We start from the raw sequence: 23,363 nt of genomic DNA, 5'->3' as shown, positions 1-23,363 counted from the left end.
ACGGAGGTCCCCTGCCTCCTCTCACCCTGGATGCCATCTCAGATCACACTTCTGTAGGCAGGGGTTGACGATACTGTTGAGAGCCCAGTGTCAGAAGTGATGATCAAGTTCCCACCAGATACAGTATCTGCCTGCCCCACAACCTGCTCTGGTCCCCCCGGGTGCTTCAAGTGGGAAATGTTCACCCTGTTGTGAAATTTAGAAGTTTGAAAACCTTTGTAAGATGAGCTCTCATGCAGAGGTTTCTTTGGCATTAAGTGGTGCTTTGAACTAGGAGAAATCAAGACCGTGCAGTTGTTGAAAAACAGCAGGTGTTATTTTCTATAAGGAAAATGCATTAACAAGGTACCTGATCTTCCAGACCAATGGATTTCAAGGCTTGTCGTCCTCTATAAGAAAGGGCCAAATTAATGCTTCTTCCACGTGCAAATTTAGTCACTCGGATATCTAAGATATTGGAAGTAAACCCCATGTTACACACACTTTCTTATATCCTAATACAGGATGAGCATAGAGCACCTGAAAAACTGGTGCCATCTGGCCAATTAAAATACCTTGTTAACTCTTTTAAAGAAAACACAGATAGTAATATATTTGCATTAAGTTAAATTTAGATAGTTGAGGTTTTTAATGAAATCTAACAGTTCATCTTTTAAAATTTTTTTCTTTTTAAAATCTAAGGAGTTGCCAACAAACAAATGAAAGGATGCTCAACATCACTAATCATTAGAGAAATGCAAATCAAAACTACAATGAGGTATCACCTCACACTGGTTAGAATGGCCATCATCAAAAAATCTACAAACAGTAAATGCTGGAGAGGGTGTGGAGAAAAGGGAACCCTCTTGCACTGTTGGTGGGAACGTAAATTGATACAGCCACTACGGAAAACAGTATGGAGGTTCTTTAAAAAACTAAAAATAGAACTACCATATGACCCAGCAATCCCACTATTGGGCATATACCCTGAGAAAACCATAATTCAAAAAGACACATGCACCCCAATGTTCACTGCAGCTCTATTTACAATAGCCAGCACATGGAAGCAACCTAAGTGTCCATCGACAGATGAATGGATAAAGAAGATGTGGTACATATATGCAATGGAATATTACTCAGCCATAAAAAGAAATGAAATTGAGTTATTTGCAGTGAGGTGGATGGACCTAGAAACTGGCATACAGAGTGAAGTAAGTCAGAAAGAAAAACAAATACCGTATGCTAACACATATATATGGAATCTAAAAAAAAAATGGTTCTGAAGAACCTAGGGACAGGACAGGAATAAAGATGCAGACGTAGAGAATGGACTTGAGGACACGGGAGGGGGGAAGGGTAAGCTGGGATGAAGTGAGAGAGTGGCATGGACATATATACACTACCAAATGTAAAATAAATAGCTAGTGGTAAGCAGCCAAGTAGCACAGGGAGATCAGCTCAGTGCTTTGTGACCACCTAGAGGGGTGGGATAGGGAGGGTGGGAGGGAGACGCAAGAGGGAGGGGATATGGGGGTATATGTATATTTAAAGCTGATTCACTTTGTTATAAAGCAGAAACTAACACACCATTGTAAAGCAATTATACTCCAATAACGATGTTAAAAAAAAAAAGAAAAAAGAATCTAAGGAGGAAGAAGTCAAAGAATCAGAACGACATCTCACATTATTCAGTATTGTCTTACCTTCTCTAGCTTCATATACATTAACTTGGAAATTCCTCTTGGCAAGGAAGCACGCATTTAATGATCCAACCTAGGAATCAAAACAATTTTTTTCATATTTTTATCTGATTCCACAAATACAGGGAATTTTTGCTGGCTAAATGCAACATCATGTGTGGTCATAGCCTCAGTCATCACATTGATTTACTCAGTCACTACTGGAAAATACCATTTGCAAAAATAATGGGATTAACTCAAGATTAAGCAGTATAATTTTCAAGGAAGTTTTGGGTTTTCTTTTTTTTTTACTTTTGTATGATGAGATATAACTTTCATACAGAACAATCATAAACCATGTGTACAGTTTACAGAATAATTAGAAAGCAAACACCCATATAGCCACTTTGATCAAAAGGTAGAACATTGCCAATCTCCTATAGCTCCCCCAAACTCCTCCCCAGTTACAATCCCCAAACTTTCACCTAGAGGTAAACATTCTGACTTTTGTGATAACCAATCTTTGCTTCTTTATAGTTTTACCACTTAGGTATACCTCCCTAGGCAATATAATTTAATTTTGCCTGCTTTTGAATCAGATAATTAGAATCACACTTGTGTATTTTTTTTTGCAGATGCTTCTTTAACTCAATAATATGCTGATGAGATCTATCCATATGATCTCGCATAAAATCCATTTTCATTACTGTATGATTCTTCATTACGTGAAATCTCACAGACTATTTAACCATTTTACTGTTGAAAGACATTTGAGTTGTTTCTGGCCTGAGAATATTATTTTTTCCAGTTTTATTGAGATCTAATTGATATATAAATTGTATAAATTTAAGGTATACAGCATAATAGTTTGATATATGTGTATACTGTGAAATGATGGCCTGGTTTAATTAACAATGCTGCAAAGAACATTTCTGTACATGTATCCTGGTACACATGTGCATGATTTTTCTCTAGGGTTTTATGCACAGAAGTGGAATCCCTGGTCAAAGGTTTATGTATCTTCACCTTTATTATGCCAAACTGTTTCAAAATTGTATACTAATGTGTTTTCCTACCAGCGGCTTCTGAGAGTTCATCTTTGCTAGCACTTGGTGTTCTCAAACTTTTAAACATAGTAGTGGTTGGGTAAGGTGAGGAGGAGTATAGGTTTAATTTACATAAATAAATAGTTATTAATAAAGAGATTGAACACTTTCATTTATTGATTACCTATTTGGATCTCCTCTTTTGTAAAGTGTCTGTCTTGCCCATTTTCGGTTGAGCTGTCTGTTTTTTCTTCTATTGATCATTTGAGCTATTCAGAGATCTGAGTACAGGGTCTGTCATTTTTAAATGTTGCAAATATCTTCTTCCATTCTGTGGCTTGCTTTTTAAACTATATAATATCTTTAATGATGAGAATCTGTTTTAATGTAGTCACATTTATGAATCTTTTACATTATCGTTAATGCATTTGGTATCCTGCTTAAGAAATCTTTCCCTACTTTGAGATTATAACAACTTTTTTGTTTATTGTCTTCTCAAAGCTTTATAGTGTTGCCCTCCTAAATAGCTTTATATAGGTTGCAGTGATTAATGCCTCACCACTAGCAACTTAAATTTGAGAACACCATCTATATTTAATTATCACACTCGAATTTTCAGCAGCATTCAATACTGTTAACTAACCTTTCTTCTTGAAACACTAAATTTCCTTCATTTTCTGTTTTTTTCCATACATCTCTGGCCATCGCCTCTTTCTGTCTTTCACCCTTGCAAAGAAGGACAATCAAATGTTGGGGTTTCTTAAGCCTCCATCCTGGTCTATCTTCCACATCCATGGTGATGCAAAAACTTACTTCTCCCACTCAGATCTCTTTTTTGAGCTCATGCATATAGATGTTTAATTGATGTACCTTTTTAAATGTCTCAAAGCACCTCAGAATCAACAGATATAAATTGAAACTTGTGATCCTTGCCCCAAATTGTGTCAGTTCTCTTCACATGGGTTGGATGGGATGTCTCAATGAATGACATCTCATCCATCCAGTTGCTCAAGCTAGAAATCTAAGCGTCATCTGTGGCACCTCTCTCTCTCTCTCATTCTCCACATCCAATCCATTCCAAGTTCTGCCAATTCTACCCTGTAATGTTTCTCCATCTCTTTTCATTTTCACCATTCTGCTGCTAGTTATCATAATCATTGTGCTTGATTAATGTCAAGTTTCCTTTTTATTCTACCAGCATTCATCTGACTTCTTGACCATTGATTCTCCACAAGCAGCCATTTGATGTAATAGTGAAACAGGTCATTTGAACAAAATCTCCTGCTAAGAGAAATAGGAAGCCCAGACAGGTGAACTTGGCATTTGGAGCCACACCTAGGGTTATCTACTGATTACAGGGGAGGCAAAGAATTTCAACAGAATTTTTGATAGATTCATGAAGTTAGAAGGACAAAATCTGGAGTTTAGGACATGTATCCCAACCTCCTGTTCAGAAGGGTTTAATAAATGCCCAGGCTTTGGGTTAGGACCCTAAACAGGTATATCTTAGAAGTAGGGTAAACTGGAAATAAATCAATGATCAAAAGGACCAAAGTAGGCTTAGGAATCATCTCTAGCCCTGATTGGATTATGTTCATCTGGGATTGCTGGTAACCACAGCCACCTGACAGAAGCAAACAATCTTCTCAGAGAAAAATGACATCATCGTAGGCCTAAGATTTTCTCCATAATATTTTTTCATTATGGAGATCACATCGCTGTTCTGCCCCAGCTTTGCTAGCCTTCCTTCAGCTGCTTGTACTCATCATGCTCTCCCTCACCAAAAGATTTCTGTGGCTAACAATCTTCTTCTCTTTCCTCTTTTTCTAGTAAATGCCCATTCATCCTCAGGTCTCCACTCAGCTTTACTTCCTTAAGGAAGCCTTCCTCAGCCACTCTAACTATCTCAAACCCCTTCTTATGAGTTCTCATAGTGCTACAGACTTTTCCTTTGAGAAATGTTAAGGGTTGAATTGTGACCCCCAAATTCATATGATGAAGTCCTAACCCCAGTAACTCAGCGTGACCTTATTTGGAGACAAGGTATTTACAGAAGTAATTAAGTTAAAATGAGGTCACTAGGGTGCCCCCAAATCCAATATGATGGGAGTCCTTATAAAAAGGGGGATTTGGATACTGAAACACTCATAGAGGAAAGATGATGTGAAGAGACACAGGGAGAAGACGTCCATCTACAAGCCAAGGAGAGAGACCCGGAACAGATCTTTCTTTCACATCCCTCAGAAGGAGCCAACCCTCTTGACACCTTGATTTTAGACTTCTAGCCTCCAGAACTGTGAAACAATAAATATTTATTTTTTAAACCACTTGTTTGTGGTACTCTGTTACGGCAGCCCTAGGAAACTAATACAAAGTGCTTATCACAATTGAAAGTTTACATCCTTAGGGTGATTCTGTAATCAATATCTGTCTACCCCATTAAGCTGCAAACTGTTTTTGTTCACCATTTTATCCTTGGCCAAAACCATTGTGTTTGCAACATAATAAGTACCTGATCAATATTTGTTGAATGTATAAATGAATGGTAGAGATTACATTTTTAAATAAAATTTGTAACCAAACCAAGCCAAATTATATTGAGCATCTGTTACGCATGATTTAATCTGCTAGATTTTAGGGATCTAAAGATTGTCAAGCTAAGTACTCAGGCCCACTGACACCTAATTTAGTTCAGGTGTCAATCTAGTTCAATCTAGTTTAATCTAGTTCAAGAAGAGACAAACATATAAACTAATCAATGTTTAGTAAATTTTATATAAAAATTTTGCAGATCCCCCACAGTATCTGAATTTCAAATATGGGTTGGTTAAAAAAATATATAATAAATTTAATCATAAAACATTTATATATACTTTTAAAATAATTATATGCTTCAGTCATATAATTTTATTCCATTTACCCAATGTTTTGTGCATATAGATTGAGATACCTTTCCCTGCAAAATAAGTCTCGGCCCAGAGGTGGAAATCAATGTTAAAAGAAAGAAAAAAAAAAAAAGGACTAAATGAAGTCTTAGAGAACATACAAGAAAGGGATTAATTTTGCGTTAAGGGATCTAGCAGATTGTATTTTTCAAAGATGGTCATAACAATACCTCTTCTGTTATTTGATCTCAACACTCCTTCAGCAGGAAATGGAGTTTATTTCTTCACTTTCTTGAATCCAGGGGGGCCTGTGATAGCCTTGATCAATAAAATGCAGTAGAAGCGACACCTGAGCCATTTCCAGGCATAGTCCTTAGCTGGCCTGGAAGCTTCTGCTTCCTGCCTTTTGGAAGCCAGTGATCATATAAGAAGAGTACCTATCTGGAGGCTGCTATGTGTGAGAAATCCAAGCCACATGGACAGGACACATGCAGTTGCTCTAATTAAGAGCCTCAGCTGAGCGTTTCACTCATCAACAACCAACACAAACTGCCAGCCATGGGAGTGCGCCATCTTGGACATCCAGCTTAGTCAAGCCTTCAGATGACTGCAGCCCCGGGCACATGGCAGAACACCCACAGAACTGTGAGGCATAATAATAGATTGTTGTTTTAGGCCACTAAGTTTTGGGGTAGTTTGTTACACAGCAATAGATAGCCAGAACAAAGGGATTGGTAAAAGCTTCCTGGAGAAGATTATTCTTTAGTTGAGTTGAAGAATGAGACTATTTTGACATGTAGAGAAGAAGCAAATTGATAAAGAGTATGAATCCTTTGGAATTTTAAAAACAACTTTCAGGAGACATAGAAAAATGATTATTTGAAAAATATTTATTGATTCCTAAGTATTACAAGAATCTTTGTTAGGCATTAAAAGTGATCCAAAGATAATACATAATGGCTGCCCCAAGGGAGTTCACAGTCTTGGCTGGATCTTCATTTTTTCAAATATTATTCATATATTTATTTAGCACATATATATTGATTTTTTTTCTATGTGCCAGCTCTGTGCTAGATGCTAAGGATACAACCAAGAGCAAGATATATCTAGGTCTTTCAAGGGGATTACAGTCGATTATAACACAGAGTGATAAATAGTATGGTGGGGGAAGTGCAACTATGAGAGTATGGAGAAAGGACCCTTAACCCAAATGTAGGGTTACAGAGTAAGATAGGGTATGACTTCTCAGAAAAAAATGAAATCTAAACTGAGACTGAAAGAATGAATGGGAGTCAGCCAAATAAGTGTGGGTGGGTCAGGAGGAAGAGGGTTCTAAGTAGAAGGAACACATGATAAAGGTTAAAAATAACTACTAGAAAGAATAAAACAGAAATCCAATTAAAGAAACAATAATAATAATGTACAAACCCAACAAGAAGTTGTTATGTATCATTCATTCATTGCTCTAACTCATTTAATCTTCTCTGCAACCATATGAAGTAAATACTTTATTATCTTGTTTTACAGATATGGAAATTGAGACACAGAGAAGTTAAGTGGCTCACCTAAGGTAACACAGCTAGTGAGTGCTGGAGTTGGTATCAAGATTCAAGTGGATCCAATCTGTCTCCAGAACACAGGCTCTTAATCAATAAAGTAGAAGTATGGGTGAATAGCATACAGTTGAAGATTGAGACCATGAATTAAGAGTGGCCCCAAGATTTGAGGTTTTGTTATATGTTTTCATTGTAGCACTGAACAGCGTGGATTCTATGGAGAGGAAGAAAACCACTGGAATCAAGCAGAGTGGGATCCAGCCATTTGGATGGAATAGAAAGCAAGGAGTTGAAGTATTATTTGGATTAATGAACAGTAACAATTAAGTTGGATGGGATGGAAGGAAAACAGAGAGGACTGATGAATGGGGGGAGTCGGAGTTCCCTGTGAAGAATAGATGTAGGAGAAGCAACTGAATGAGAGAGCTAGGAAGTTAGGAGGCTTTGAACAGAGAGTCCTAAATCCAACACTATTATCGTAGATGAGGCACTTCTGTGGAATGACAAGGTCGAGGTCCAGGATGTGGTCATGGGACTTTGAGACTGAAGTATGGTGGAGGTGGAAGGGATTGAAAGCACAGAATTCTAGGAACTAACAGGCTGGGGAATTGGTTGGGTCAGCAATGTAAACTTTGATAGTCACTCAGTGTGATGTCAGGGCTGGGGAATAGAAAAAAATTATGAAGTCTTCAATATTGGGTAGAAGTGGCCTAGAGGTTGATTGATGACAACAGTGAGGGGACAGAGGTGATATAAGTAGTATAAGTAACCTCAAAGGATTTGCACATAAAACTGGAGACAGAAAGGGCTGGAAGTTTCGGTGTAGAGTAAGGGTATCATGGCAACTCCCAATCTTGAGATACTTGAGCTGTGGGAGAAGGCTGCAAGAGAACTGCTGTCCTCAGGTTTAAGCTAAGGCCAGGAGTCTGAGGGGAGGTGCAATAAGTAAAGTGAAAACACTGGAAATTTTGCAAACCAAAAAACAGATCCAGTGGGCTCTGTGGAAGATTTTGGAAGGGAGGGGAGAAAAGAGAAGTTCAGCAGGGAGACACGAATCACAGAGCTGGATGAGGGTACACCTGTGAGGGCATACTTAACTAGAGGAGCTCTGAGATGTGAGGCTGGTGCGTTCTCAGCAGCCCCCAGTCGATGTGGGGATTAAGGAGAGTGCCTTGCACCTGGGCAGTGTTTAGGGGACCTATTAGTACAATTGTAGGCACAGGAGGACCTGAGTCCTCTTCTACTATTTACTCCACATGAGTTTTTTTCCCTCTGCTCCAAGGCAACTTAGCATCTAAGCACTTAGATGTTCTTTTTCTTAATAATCTGATGGTTCAGGGCTTGTGTCTCCTCTCACCATGGATACTGCAGCCACCTAACTTTCTTCATATTATTCAATTTCTGTAGACTGTGATGGTTATTTTGTAGTCAGTCCCTATTTAAACCATTAAGTGTGTGGAAAGTTTAAAAATTTAATTTTGCAAAGCAATTCACATATTTAATATCCTGAAAGGCCAACCAAGAAATCCATGTTGAATTATTTTGTTAAATAAATATACCAGAGGTAAGAGGTGGTAAGTAGGCAGAACACAGAGGATTTTTAGGACATTGAAAATACTTTGTATGATACCCTAATTTTATACATTTATCCAAACCCACAGAATGTACAACACCAAGAGTGAACCACAAGGTAAACTATGAAATTTGAGTGATAATGATGTATCAATTTAGGTTCATCAACTGCAACAAATATACCATTCTGGTGGGGGAGGTTGATAATGGGGCCAGAGGTATATGGGAAATCTCTGTATTCCCCTTAATTTTGCTGTGAACCTTAAACTGTTCTAAAAAATATAGTCATAATAAGTCAGTAAGGACTTCCCTGGTGGTCCAGTGGTGAAGAATCTGCCTGCCAATGCAGGGGACACAGGTTCGATCCCTGGTCCAGGAAGATCCCACATGCCGCAGGGCAACTAAGCCCACACACCACAACTACTGAAGCCTGCGCTCTCTAGAGCCTGTGCTCCACAACAAGAGAAGCCACCGCAATGAGAAGCCCAAGAACTGCAACAAAGAGTAGCCCTCACTCGCCGCAACTAGAGATAGCCCGTGCGCAGCAACGAAGACCCAGTGCAGCCAAAAAAAAAAAGTAAGTAAATAAATAAATAAGCAAACCATTTTTCCCTGTGTAGCCACTACTTAAATGAGAACACATTACTTGTTAACATTTGGTGTGTCTGAAGAGATCATTACAAATTGCTTCCCTCTTAATCCCTCAGTCTGAATTGACTTCACCTTGTATTGTTGTCATCATTTTCTCATCAGTGATCAAGCTATCTCAGCTGACAGTATGACTTGGTGCTTGGCATAAAAAACTGTGTGTCTTAATATCTTTTTCATGCCTTTCTTCACACCTTTCCAGCAAGGCCCTGGACTCTTTTGTGTTTCACTAATCACAGCTCCTTTGATCTTCTTAATTCCCTTTTTTCCTCCCCTGATTTCTTCCAGCTTATGAAAAGTTGCCTGCCTATCTTTCACATGTGTGTTAAAGAATATCTAGTAAGGACAATAGTAAGTTGTATCAAGGAAAAGAAAAACTGTAAGCTAACTAAAGTTCATACAATAAAATAAATTTCTTCCAAAGGCTAAATTGCTCTATAGCATTAGGGAAAAAAAATAGAAAGGATTAAAGGCTAGATAGAATAAGTCTCACTGAAGGAAAAGAGAAAGGTTTGTGAAACTCCTCTTTCTTTCACAGTATTATAATCATAACTGCTTCTTTTATGTTTGTGGAAAGCAGGACAGGGGAAGGATATTGATCAGGAGACCAACTTGGTCAGGAAAGTTGGAATGAGGCTAGAGGAAGTAATTTAGAAATGAGTTTTTCTTACTGGGAAAACAGGCCAGGGAGAAAGACAGTAGGATACACAAGCCACGATCTAAACAACGAAAGATCAGTGAACCTAATATAGGGAAATGGTGTAACCGAGCAGGACCCTTTATGGCCTTCCCAGGGCATGCCCTTCTGCCATGTCCTCTGCTTTAGCTGCTCTCTGAAGTACCTAGATAATAGTATCTGATGCACATTTCCTGAGTTGTTTTACAGATGTGAACCCCTCCCCCCCAACAAATGGAAGATGGTAACTACCTGATGACCATGAGCACATAGCCCCCACACCTCCTGAAGCCTAAGGATTGATAATGTGACACTGCTCTGTTACCTCACTATCAACAAACCAGAGAATTGTGCATGAGCTGATCACATACCCTGCGATACCCACCCCTCACCTGGCCTTTAAAAATGCTTTGCTGAAACCCTTCAGGGAGTTCAGGGTTTTTTGGGCACGAGCCACCATCTCCTGGCATGGCCCTGCAATAAATCTTCCTCTGCTCCAAACTCCAACATGTCGGTTTGTTTGGCCTCACTGTGTGTCAGGCAGACGAACTTGCCTTTGGTGACAATGACAGAAAAGTGGAGAAACTGAGATTCAGAAGCAAGAAATCCATTCATCTGTTTCCTGGGAATTCAACTTGAATTATAGAGTAAATGAGCTGTAACAAATGATGTACAAACAAGAGTCTCAGTGACTGGGTTCAGAAGAGGCTCAGTTCCAAGCCAATGGTGGGCCAATGGTCTACTTTCATGAGTTTGTTATGTTACTTTTCTTTGACCAAAATTTGATTCCAGGATCTTGGGAGATGAAGCTGACTCAGGTGGAGATTCTCCTTCAATCCTTTCTAAGGTTGGAAGTGTTGATCCCTAACTCTCTAACACTTCTTGTGTTTACCAGTTGAGCATGTATAAATGGTTCCTCATGAGGCAGAAGGAAAAGAAGGAACCTCAGGTGATATGGACACAATAGGGTTAAATATAATCTTGGTTCATGAAAATATCAAGGGCTAGAGAGGATGAGGGCCAATAGGATCTCTTATGCATTGCTTGAAATGATCTCAAGTTGAGTATTCACATAACTGACAAGTCAGCAATTCCTCTAAAAGGCATATACCCAAGAGAAACTCCAGGAGACACATGCCAGAATATCCAGAGCCACAGTTTTCATAACTAAAAATAAACGAAATACTGGAAGCAGCCTAAATAGCCATCACAGAAGTATGGACAAATAAATTATGGTATATTTACACAATAAAATACTACAATATGAATATATTAGTAACACTACAAGTAAAAAGAACATGTCCCAGATGACTTCATACTGCATGATACTCATATAATAAAGACAACTACAACTAAACCACAGATACATGTATATAACAATTTTTAGAAGTATATATTTTTAGAAACATATTATTTATGTGTGTATATATATGATCAGCATATATCATATATACATAAAACTTTTATATATATTTCTAAAATCAAGAGAATGATAAACACAAGATTCAGGCCAATGTAATGGGTGGAAGAGAAGCACAGAGGCTGCTATAAGTCATTCAATGTATCAATTCCAGGTTGAGTGGTGAGTTCAAAAGTACTGCTGCTTATTATTATTAATAAACCCACAAAAGAATAAACAAAAATGTCTTCTTCAAGACCAGTCATAATAAGGCGTCCAATTCTGTATAACTAAGGTTTGAATAAAATTAAAAGAAAAAATATTGGTAGATGTTACATAAATTCAACTAGAAGGATTAGTAACATGGCTAATAAAGTACTTTTCAGACTCTAACTTTATTTCTCCTTCTTACTTTGTGTAAAATGCACTTAATCAGGAATGAAGTGCCTTCTTTAGTTGTTACACAGGCAAAAAGGCTAGCAAGACATAAAGATATAAATGCAAAGGAAAATGTGTGTACATCATCCTGAGCACACCACAAACTCTCCGTTAAGGCACAGCTGGTTCCTGTGCATCAATAGGGGAGGAGGGTGGTGAGAGGAGAGAAGAAACTAGGCAGGGTTAGACTCCTGGGAGCAATCAGCAGTTTTCATGCCAGTTCTTAGAGTTAAGCCTGGACAGAGCTAAGACAGTTCTATTAACAACATGGACAATTATGAAAAATCTCTATATTTCTTTTGAAGCACCAATAGTCCACAATAGTAAACAGTTTTGATCATAAAATAATTTGTAAATTAAATGTTTTATTAACAACTGGTCTAGCCTGGTTGCTTAAACAGAGCTCTGATGAGATTCCTGGGTTACGTAATTATGGATTTACCCAATTTATTGTTCTTCCATTTCTCTACTTCCTCTCGTCTTACTTCCTTCTTTAAAGGTCATATGCTTTGACCCCACCCTGACCCATTATATTGATGCCTAACATACCAATTTAGAAGATAATTTGAAAATTTCTTTTATATAAATGTGAGTGAGATAAGCTTCTCAGGCATTCAGCAGGTGTGGCTTTTTGTAATAGGATTCATTAACTTTCTGCTGATTCCCATGTGACCTCTTCAGCAATGATTGTTCAAGTGTCCAATGATCATGAGAAAACTGTATCTTTTAATTTATAAATGCTGACTTTGACAGGAAGAGGCAACATGATTATAAAAATGTCATACCTTTTTGACTTTCAGGAAAACCTGAGGAAGCAAGGGAGGAAGCCATGAAGATGGGGCGGGGGGGGAGCGACCCAGGCAGAGGAGAGGGCACAGCATGTGTAAGTGTCCTCGGGCAGGAGGGGCCTGGTGTGTTGGAGCAGCGCCAGGGGCCAGGGCAGCTGGGGAAGAAGGAGGGAGGGGACAGTAATAGTTGGTGAGGGCGGAGAGGAGCTGGGGAGCCAGCGGACAGGGGGCCTTTCAGGCCACTGGGAAGATACGGCTTTGACTCTGACGGAGATGGAAAGTCATTGGTGGTTTAAAAGATCATTCTAGTTGCTGCTGCTGCAGCTGATGGTGATGGTAATGGTGACGACGACAATAATGATGACGGTTGTGATGGATCTTCCTGTTGTCGTGTTGGAGTTTTGGTTTTCTTTTCTTTTTCATGTTTCTTCCAGCATCTAATCTCTTCCTCTTATACACTAGTGGCTCCCATGCGAGGGCCCCATGTTGAATAGCTTTGGGCTCTGACCTGCTTCAACTAAATTTCAAGACCTTTTTCTGGAGAATATCACACTTACATGGTGACTTCCAGCCCCACTCTGCAGATCGCTGCTTCCTTTACAAATTCTGCATTTGTCTCTATTTTTACTTTATTTTTTTTTAAGTTGAAAGATTGTATCTTGTTGATATTTTGATCTCCATGATTTTATTTTATTTATTTTTTTAATAAATTTATTTCATTTATTTATTTAAAAAAAAGTCATACCTTTTATGCCTTTTAATATAATGTGTTTGAAATTAATCTGATAATGTAATGTTAAACATGTGTCAACTATTTTTGACCTAATGAAGCATATAAAACTCTCCCTAAGAATCACAGAGCTTGTTTATGAGTCTGTCACCAAACAGACTTTAGTAAAGCCTGTTACTACCTCCTACTCATGAAACTATAGCTTGGTCTCTGAAGAATTTGATCTTTGAACATAGCAATGTAATGAGAAGAACAAGACTGTTAACTGTACTTATTCTGAAATAAGCAAATAAAAGTGTCTTCAGGGACTTCCCTGGTGGTCCAGTGGGTAAGACGCTGAGCTCCCAAAGCAGGGGGCCTGTGTTCAATCCCTGGTCGGGGAACTAGATCCCACATGCATGCCACAACTAAGGGTTTGCAGGCCACAACTAAGAAGTCCACATGCTGCAACTAAAAAAGATCCCACGTGCCGCAACTAAAGATCCCACATGCCGCAACAAAACATCCCACGTGCCACAATGAAGATCCCTCATGCCACAGCTAAGACCCAGCGCAGCCTAAATAAATAAATAATGAATAAATATTTTTTTTAAAAAGGTCTTCATACTTTGTAACTATTCCATCTGCTAGAATTGTGTATGTTATGCCAAATGTTGTTTTATTATTTAAACCTTACTCTGAACTCTCTGACCTGTATCAACTGAGTTTGGTCTCTAAGGCAGAGCAATAGTCTTGATTTTCCCTCCTTTGATGATGATAAGATGAATGCCCCACACACTTTCAAGTAGGGGCTCTTAGGAAAGCTTGTTCATGACTTTTTCTCTGGCCTAGGTCCTTCTCCAGAATACTATCTCTGATTACTGAACCTCTCTTCCTGGGTGTCTTACAGGAATCTTCATCTCAACATACCTCATATTCAGCTTATTCCCACTCCTCAACCTTCAAACCCTTCTCCTCCTCTGTAGTTCTTAGTGAATGGCAACTCTGCCCACTATTTCACCCAACCAGGATACCTCAGAGAATATTTAATGCCCCTCCCTTCCTACCGATATACATTTAATTAGATGAAAAGTCTTATTTATTGCACCTCTTGACTCTCTCTCAAAATAGATCTCCTACCCATACCTTCCACCTTCCTTATATGGGGCCCTCATTACCCTTCACCAGGACTACTACAAGTTTTCTAGTAACTCTCCCTCCCCCCCAGTCTCTACCTATTTAAGCCATACTTCCACCAGAGCTAGTTATCTTCTAAAACAGAAATCAAATGATACATTTTCTTTCTTAAAATCCTTTAATGGCTCCTCATAAGTCCTTAGGAAAAAGTCCCAAATTTTCAACATGGCATAAAAGACTTTTACATGGGAACCCAGCCTCTCTCTCCAGCTCATTTTTTGCTATTCCCTTGTACTATCTGTAAGAGTTATACCAAAGTCACTGTATATTTCCTGAATATGCCATGCACTTTTATACTTACGTGCCTTTGAATCTAATGTTCCCTTTGTCTGGACTATTTTTTTCTGCTTTAGCCTTCATTCAAGACTCATGTCCTCTGTGCAATTTCTCTCAGTATCTCTCCTACTCCAAAAGACTTGTCTTTTCTTCTTTAATTCCATGAATGTATATATGTGTGTATGTGTGTGTATATGTGTATATATATATGTGTATTTTAACATCTCTCATAATTAACTAAATTATTTATTTACATTCCTGTCTGACTTTCCCACCAGGCTGTGACTGCCCAGGGAATAATGATATGTGATGTATGGCTTGTACTTTATCAATCTTTCTATTTCTGGTACAGACCTGATACTTAGTAAAAACCTTAACATTTTTTAATAAAAAATTAGAAAATACAGATAAACATGAAGAAAAAAGTAATCTCCCGCAATCTTACCATCAGGGAGAACCGGTGTTAAGATTTTCTATGTATGTAAAGCAAACGATATTTCTTTTAAAAATGGTAGCAGGATATATATTTTATTTCATAATTTCCTTTAAAAAATGAATAGTATACTGTGAATATATTTCCAAGTCATAAAATATTTTAAATCATAATACTTGATAATTACATTATATTTCATTATATGCAGTGCCCTTATATTTGTATATTTGAGTTATTTTAATTTTTTAGGATTATAAATGATTGCATGGTGCCCACTGAGTTCTTTTGATAAAATCACAGTAATGAAATGGTCCATCAAAGCACAAGTCTTAGTGGCAGGGACCAAACTCTCAGAAACTTCTGAGATCTACACCCTCTTTCTGTCTGCCCCATTGGCTCTTAGGCCTTAGTAGCAGGGAGGAATGGAATAAATATAACAGGGTAACGAGAAAGGAGGGAGAAGACAATCTGAGATAAGTGGAGGAGATGATTTTGATTGCCTGGAGTGTGGGAGGAGTTTGCTGTATCTTCTTTGGTTTTGTTTTTAGAATAGCTGCAAAGTACGTGAAAGAGATTGAGAGTGAGTGAGATTTTTAGAAGGTTTTGTTACAGGTTTTGAACATACTCCAGATTTGGTGTTTTTGAGAGACCACATTAAAGATTCTAATGCTTTTAATTCCCCTCAGGTTGTTCCTCTAAATGCAGCACCTTGCTGAGGCTGACTTCGAGAGAGAGCGCTGATGCTGCTTTCCGCAATTCCCCCCTATTTTTAAGACAATCAGCATGTATTTTTTCAAATTGTCCTCCAGAAAAAAGTACCAATTTAGATTATCATCAACAGTGGAGGAGTGCTCTTTTCTCTTTATGTGGACAGATAGATGAATAGGTGGATGGACAGATGTTTATGGACAGATGGACAAACAGAGTATTTTGGAACCAATGAAAAGGAAAGCAAAACACGTTCCTTGTAGGCAGTTAATAATACTTTGATCTGTCTAGAGTTACTGGTTCCATTCCAGGTACTGCTCATCAGGTAGCAAATGAAATAAACTCTGAGCAAGGAATTCTGTTTTATGTAGGTGAGAACAGGATTTATGAGGCACCTTAGAAGTCCATCAAGGCAGAAAAAAAAAAAAAAATCTCAAAATGTTAGTTTGGTGTGTTAGAGAAATATAGATACTTGAGCAAGATAGCTGAAAGAAAACTTGTTCGGTGGGAGGAAATGAAGCACAAGCAAAATTACAAAAGAGATTGAGGAAAGCTGGTAGAGTGATATGAAAACTTATCCCTAGCCATTGAGCAAATGCAGGATGACATCTGTGGTCACAAAAAAATCCACTCTACTTCTGTTTGTAGAAGTTGCTAGATATCAGGGAAGTAATAAAGGTTTTTCATACACAGGTTTTAGTGCCTGAAGAGCAGAAAACAAGAGTGGAGTGAATAGAGTTTTGTTTATTTTAATATTAATTAAAAAAAAATAATAAAGGTAATTAAGTTATTTACATGGCTTGTCTCATCAATATTTGCATAAAATAAAAAGTATACACTTGAACCAACTATATATAGACCTATATATGGAACTATATATAGACCTTGACCAAAGATTATGAAACATTTGATGGTTTATATGTGTCCAGAATATTTATTTTGGAGAAAGTAAAAATTCTGGGTGACATTTGATTTCTGTTTTTACGAATACTACATTGAGAACAAAGCTAGAGATCTGTGAGTGAGGAAGTATGAAAAAGAAGCAGCATAATTGTAGAATTAAAAGACCTAGGGACCGACACATATATACAATGGAATATTTCTCAGCCGTGAAAGAAACGAAATTGAGTTATCTGTAGTGAGGTGGATGGACCTAGAGACTGTCATACAGAGTGAAGTAAGTCAGAAAGAGAAAAACAATACCGTATGCTAACACATATATATGGAATCTAAAAAAAAAAAAAAAAAAAAAAAGATGGTCCTGAAGAACCTAGGGGCAGGACAGGAATAAAGACGCAGACATAGAGAATGGATTTGAGGACACGGGGAGCGGGAAGTGTAAGCTGGGAAGAAGTGAGAGAGAGGCATGGACTTATATATACTACCAAATGTAAAATAGATAGCTAGTGGGAAGCAGCTGCATAGCACAGGGAGATCAGCTCAGTGCTTTGTGACCACCTAGAGGAGTGGGATAGGGAGGGTGGGAGGGAGGGAGATGCAAGAAAGAGGGAGGGGATACTGGGATATATGTATATGTATAGCTGATTCACTTTGTTATAAAGCAGAAACTAACACACCATTGTAAAGCAATTATACTCCAATAAAGATGTTAATAAATAAATAAATAATAAAAATAAAACAAATTAAAAAAAAAAAAAAAAAAGACCTAGGGACCTAGTTTTAGCCCATGATGAAGAAAACGAGACGCAGAGAGGGTAAGATTTCTTGGGCTTCCAGCTGGTTACAGCCTCTCCTCCTTCTCCTCACTGTCTTCTGCTCTTTCTGTTCAACTGAGCTGAGTGAAGAGTGAGCTCTGAGGGGAAAGATCCTAGGGAGAAAGGGCAGAAAACACCATCTAGGGCCAATTCGGCATCAGGACTATTTTGAGCCAATAAATCTGTGACAGAATTATCATCTATAGAAGTGAGACACAACCTCTCATAGAATCAAGGTCAAGCAGTTTCAAAGGCAATGACTTGAATACTAGGGGAGAGGGCACAATTAACAACAGTAAGTCATAAAATGCACAAGTCTCCTTACCCTGATGTTTTGAATGACTTTACCCTCTAAATAGCTCTTAATGGATAATTTTGCTGGGTCAAACATAGGGAGAATGGAGTGGGGTTGCTTGTCAGCAGGGAGACAAAAGAAATGCTTCAATATTGCCCTAAAATACATCTTCAAAGTGTGTGCCAGAACAATGCACACATACTTCAACAGAAGGCTGCAGCTAAGGCTGGAATGCTTAATAGTCCTTTCAGCTAAAACTCTTAAACTTCAGCCAAAAAGTGAGGGCTCAGTAGCTGTAGTTGTCACTGAAATCTCTGGTCATTTCCATCATACCTGTAAACATTGAAAATAGTCACCTAGAAGCAGCATTTCTGAATACCATGGACCTGAATACCTACATATCTTAAGGACACATATGCAGGATAGATGGCCTTTCTTTTGACTTCTCTGGCTTGTCACTTTGTGAAGAAAACACGTCTCACTCTAACACAAAGTAAGGCGGCTTGTGTGGCAGTTTTTTCCCCTAGGTCAACTTGTTAGAATTGGAAAACTGTAAAACTCCTTCCAGCCTGAAAAGTAGAGATTGTTTTTCAAATTAGTCCTTCAAAGGACTGCATTCCTTATGATTCCATTCTGATGAAAAATATTGTCTTTCTTTTAATTGCCCATAACTTCTAAGAGCATAATCCCCCATTTTGTTCTGAAAGCAAACTCATGCACACAAAATATTTTAGTGTGTTTGACAGTATAAGGCACTGGGATAACCTTCATAAAAGGAAAGGGAGCAGGACCCAAAGATAAGAAAATCTTTAGACTCATGAAGTTAAAAACCTTCTATGGGGAATACACTACGCATATCTATAACTTTAACAGAATGCAGTCTGTGAGAAAGGCAAGCAAAGCTCTGTACGCATTTGCAGGAAGAGAGGTTCCCCCAGCTTCCAGGAGGTAATCACCATTGCAGGGGAAGGGGTTGGGAGCAGTGTTTCACACAAGAAGGAAGGTAACTAAGTCAATACAGTCATTTTGCTAAATATCCAGATTAACGTTCTTGAAAAACTGTTTTAACATCTTTTTCCACTCTTCAGTAGCTAAACTTTCACCAATTTATGATCATGGTTTACAGTTTCTTTCACCTTTAGTTTCTGAGTAAGATTCTTTCATTGATCTATTGGCTCCTTCTGACCTTTTGGACTTGACATGTCTTCAAAGAACAGAAATCAGCTGGTTAATCACAGAATCAGATAATCACTATGCTAGAGCAAAGACAAATTCTAAGGGTAATCTTTCACTAGGCAAGGCACCATTGGGAAAAAAATAAGTTCACTATATTCTTTGGACTTCTGAGTAAAGGTTCTCAGCTCCATTGCATTTTTTCCCCTGGGGCCCAGAGAGAGTCTTTAATGTAGTAGACAGTATGAAGGGCTAGGATCAGTCCATGGCGAGGAAGAGTATGGGAAAGGTGGGAAAAAAAACTCAAGGAAGTAGATGGGCAAGAAAATAATTTTGTCCTTTATGTATTGAATTTAACCTTCTTGAATTGCTCTGTTTAATCAATGTTTTTTCTCTTAATTTCCTCAATATTCAGACTTCCATCCAATATGAAATTTCTTTTACCTTCATATCATTAAGAAGAGTTTTTCATCCCTCTCATTCATTCAAATGACAAATACTCATTCATCTGACAAATACTAACTAAATAATGACATTAAGCAATGTTAGGCATGGTTCCAGCCATAAGAGTCTATATCCTAGTTAGAGTAGATATTTAATAAATAGTTTACTTATTTACCAAAAACAAATAAAGTGTATAATTTCAGATACTGATAAATAATACAAAAAAACAAAAAACAGGGAAAAGATGAGGCCAGGCAGATAGACAGGCTCAGTTCCTGTAGGGCCTTTGGTAAGGAGTTTGGATTTTATTTTATTTGTAATGGGAAACCACAGGAAGGTTTTAAGCAAACAGTGATAATTATCACACTAATGATTTAAAAGTGGCTGCTGCTTATCCACTGCCTGTGGATAAGAGTAGAAGCTGGGAGACCACTTAGGAGGAAATCAGGACTATGGATGAAGGATGAAGATGGCCTGGACTAGGATGTTAGCAACGGCCAGAATTGAAATATATCTTGGATATAGAGCCACCAAGGCTCACTGGTAGAGTGAAAGAGGAATGGGGTTTGCATAAAATGAAAAAAAGAATCAAACCTGATTCCTAGGCATGGACCTGAGCAATAAGGTAAATAGAATTCCTTTGCAGAGGAATTTTAGTTGCTTCTTAATACACGTGTATTAATTCATGTCTTCTATTTTCTAGCACATGTATGTATGCATGCACAGATAATGACGTGTTTACATGATGAAGAGTTCAAGTGTTATTCAGGGAGGAATCTGTGGATGATACCTACATTTTTATGCCTTCCAAAATCATATATCCAATCACATGTTTGTTATCTCCCCTTGGACTTCTAAGAGACATTTTAAGATATATCACTGCTGCCACCCTAGTCCAAGTCTTGGTCAAACACAACAGCCTCTTAACTGGTGTATCTGGTCTCCTTACAGTTTTTCCAACTCTTCTCTACATAACAGCCTAAGGAATCTTAAAATCTCAGCTTGCTTTCCTACCTAAAATCTTCCAGTGGCTTTCCATTGTGTCTGGGATAAAATCTGTCTGCCTTGCCCTCTAAGATCCTAAGATCTCTGGCTATTTCAGTCTCCCCAGCCTCAGCAGCTACTCTTCTCCACACTCATTCTTTCTGCCTTCTGTCTGCTCCAAGAAAGTGCCCAGCCCATTATCTATCGCCTCAGTGTTTCTCTTCAGACAGTCGTTCATCTACCCGAAATGCTTTTTCTGTAGCCCTTTGCATGGTTGCTTCCTTCTCATTATTCAGGTCATATGCCTCCTCCTCAGAAAGGCTGTCCCTGAGCACACTCTAAACGGACACTCGTTAAGACACTACAACATTACCCTGCTTGCATTTCCTTCATAGTGCTTAGGTCTCACCGAATTTATTGATTCGTTTTCCTCTCCATTGTCTTTCTCCTCACTGAATGCTCACCACTGTATCCCTAGTACCTAAAGCAATGATGGCACATAGCTGGCACCCAATAAGATTTTGTTGAATACATGAATTCTCATTTTATGCAAAATTTAGATAGGAAAAAACTGGACTGAAGCCTGGTGTGAAGTATGAAGAAATGATGACACATGTCACGTGCATTGGCCAACACAGCATGTGGTAGCCTTCCTTAGCATTTTGAAATTTAGAACCAGAAATGTTAGAACTGTCATCGTACTTTGGGGAAAACACAAGAAAGAAGGCAAAACAAAAGTCAGAATTAGTACAAACTGTATAACTCTATGTGCGATATAAAATATACTGATCTATATACAACCCAGAACAGTGTCTGGCACATATTAGGCCCTTAATAAATTTTTGTTGAGTAAATGAATGAATGAACTAAAGGCCTGCAAATGATTAGACCAAAAGCAAAATCAAAATGATTAAACTTTAACTAATGGGGATATTTTTACTCCAAAATAAGAGTTCTGCTAAGGGAAGGGAAATACAGTTTAGCTGAGGCAGCCCCACGTTAAGCAGAACTAGCTTTCATATAATAACGACAGAAGCAGAGGAGAGCCCCCTCCTACATCTTGCTAAATGTGGGCCATCTCGGCCCCTTCATCTCACCGGCTCTGTGAGACAGGAGGCCTAACTTCACCACCCTAGGACCAGCTCCACTGCACCAGCCAAATAAGGTGACTAAACAGGTTTTACTCCCAAGTACTCAGATAACTAGTGAACATTCAACATGATAGTTTTGCATTAACTTCGTGTTTCTTGACCCTTTTATTCTTATTAGACAGTATAAACTGAGTTATTAACCAAAGTGGGGCAAATGTTTTGATCAAAATGACTATTTACACTAATAATCTGTTTTTTTAAAAGTAGCCAATTTGGGGATTAATCAAATTCGATTTGCTTTATTTTCTATTTTAAAAAAAGCTGTACTGAAAAAGCAAGGGAAAGCAGACACTTTTGTATTTAATGGAAATAAAATCACTTTTCTAGAAAAGAGCAAACTAAACTAATACCACATTTTAAAAAGGTGTATTTAAACATCAGAAAAGTTTCAAAAGAAAGTGAACAATCCTTACAAGTGATTAGTAATAATCATTAAAATATGTGAAATAGGTAAGGAAGATTAGAGGTACAAACTTCCACTTACAAGATAAATGAACTGTACATCGTGAGGAATATAGTCAATAATAATATGCTATCTCTGTATGACAACAAACACGTGGTCAAAAAGTACAAACTTACAGTTATAATGTAAATAAGCACTAAGGGTGTAATGTATAACATATAATTAATACTACTGTATGTTATATATGAAAGTTAAGAAAGTAAATCCTAAGAGTTCTCATCACAAGGAAGATATTTTTTCTTTTTCTTTTATTTTGTATCTGTATGAGATGAGGGATAATGTTCACTAAACTTATTGCAGCAATCATCTCATGTATATAAGTCAAATCATTATGCTGTACACTTTAAACTTATACAGCGCTGTATGTCAATTACACCTCAATAAAACTGGAAGAAAAAAATTAAAGAAGTTAATCTCTGATAAACAAATAAAAAGGAGTAATGATAATTAATATAATACCGCTAACAGGAATAATATATCCAAATAGATTCTTACCAAGCCACCACCAATGACAGCTATATTTTTCCTTTGAATATCAGAAGAATCCATCACTGCCAAAGTGGTTTCCATAATTTTTGCTGGTCTTGTCACGGAGAAAACTGTCTCCTACACACTGATTTCCTCCGGTCTTTACTCTGCCCAAAGCCCTGCATTTGTGAGCCAGCAGCATTATTTGAGCAAGGCTAATTTTCCTTGAACTTAGAAGGTAGCATTTAACCCGTTAGTTGCCCAGAGGACAATCAGCTCAACTTTAGGAAAAAAGGGAATTCATTGCAATAATCAAATTTTGAAAAATCCAGCCAAGCGAAGCCACTCACTATCTTATGCGTAAAACAGAATTTTTAAAGCACGGTTTTACAGCTTTTCTTCTTCCTTTTCTAAACCGTGTATTCTTACTTTCATTTTCATCCATGACTAACCATGAATGAAACTTCCCTGGTCTCATGTCCCAGAGCATCTTACACTTTTTTTAGGAAGATGGCATGGTTTCATAATTGATCTGTGGATTATTATTGTTATTAAGACTGGTCAGGAATTTCAGCTAAATGGTCCTCATGGATTGTCTTTTTTTGCATTAAATGCTAGAAACGTTAGAATCTAATTTGTGCATTAACACTAGGGGAGATGGTTAATATTATGCTTTTTGTA

General features: G+C 37.9%; 1 protein-coding gene across 1 annotated transcript in view; it reads right to left on the bottom strand.

Annotated features, from left to right (window-relative positions):
* Positions 1–23,004, bottom strand: part of KMO (kynurenine 3-monooxygenase) — a 55,666-nt gene extending 32,662 nt beyond the window's left edge. Inside the window, 3 exon segments of the mRNA XM_059905100.1 lie at positions 350–447; positions 1,683–1,752; positions 22,710–23,004. Of these exon segments, the coding sequence (XP_059761083.1) occupies positions 350–447; positions 1,683–1,752; positions 22,710–22,784 (243 nt within the window). The 5' untranslated portion in view covers positions 22,785–23,004.
* Positions 23,005–23,363: the final 359 nt, after the last annotated feature.

This window comes from Balaenoptera ricei, chromosome 1, assembly GCF_028023285.1.
Source record: "Balaenoptera ricei isolate mBalRic1 chromosome 1, mBalRic1.hap2, whole genome shotgun sequence".
NCBI lineage: Eukaryota > Metazoa > Chordata > Mammalia > Artiodactyla > Balaenopteridae > Balaenoptera > Balaenoptera ricei.
This window is presented reverse-complemented; position numbering and strand designations above follow the sequence as displayed.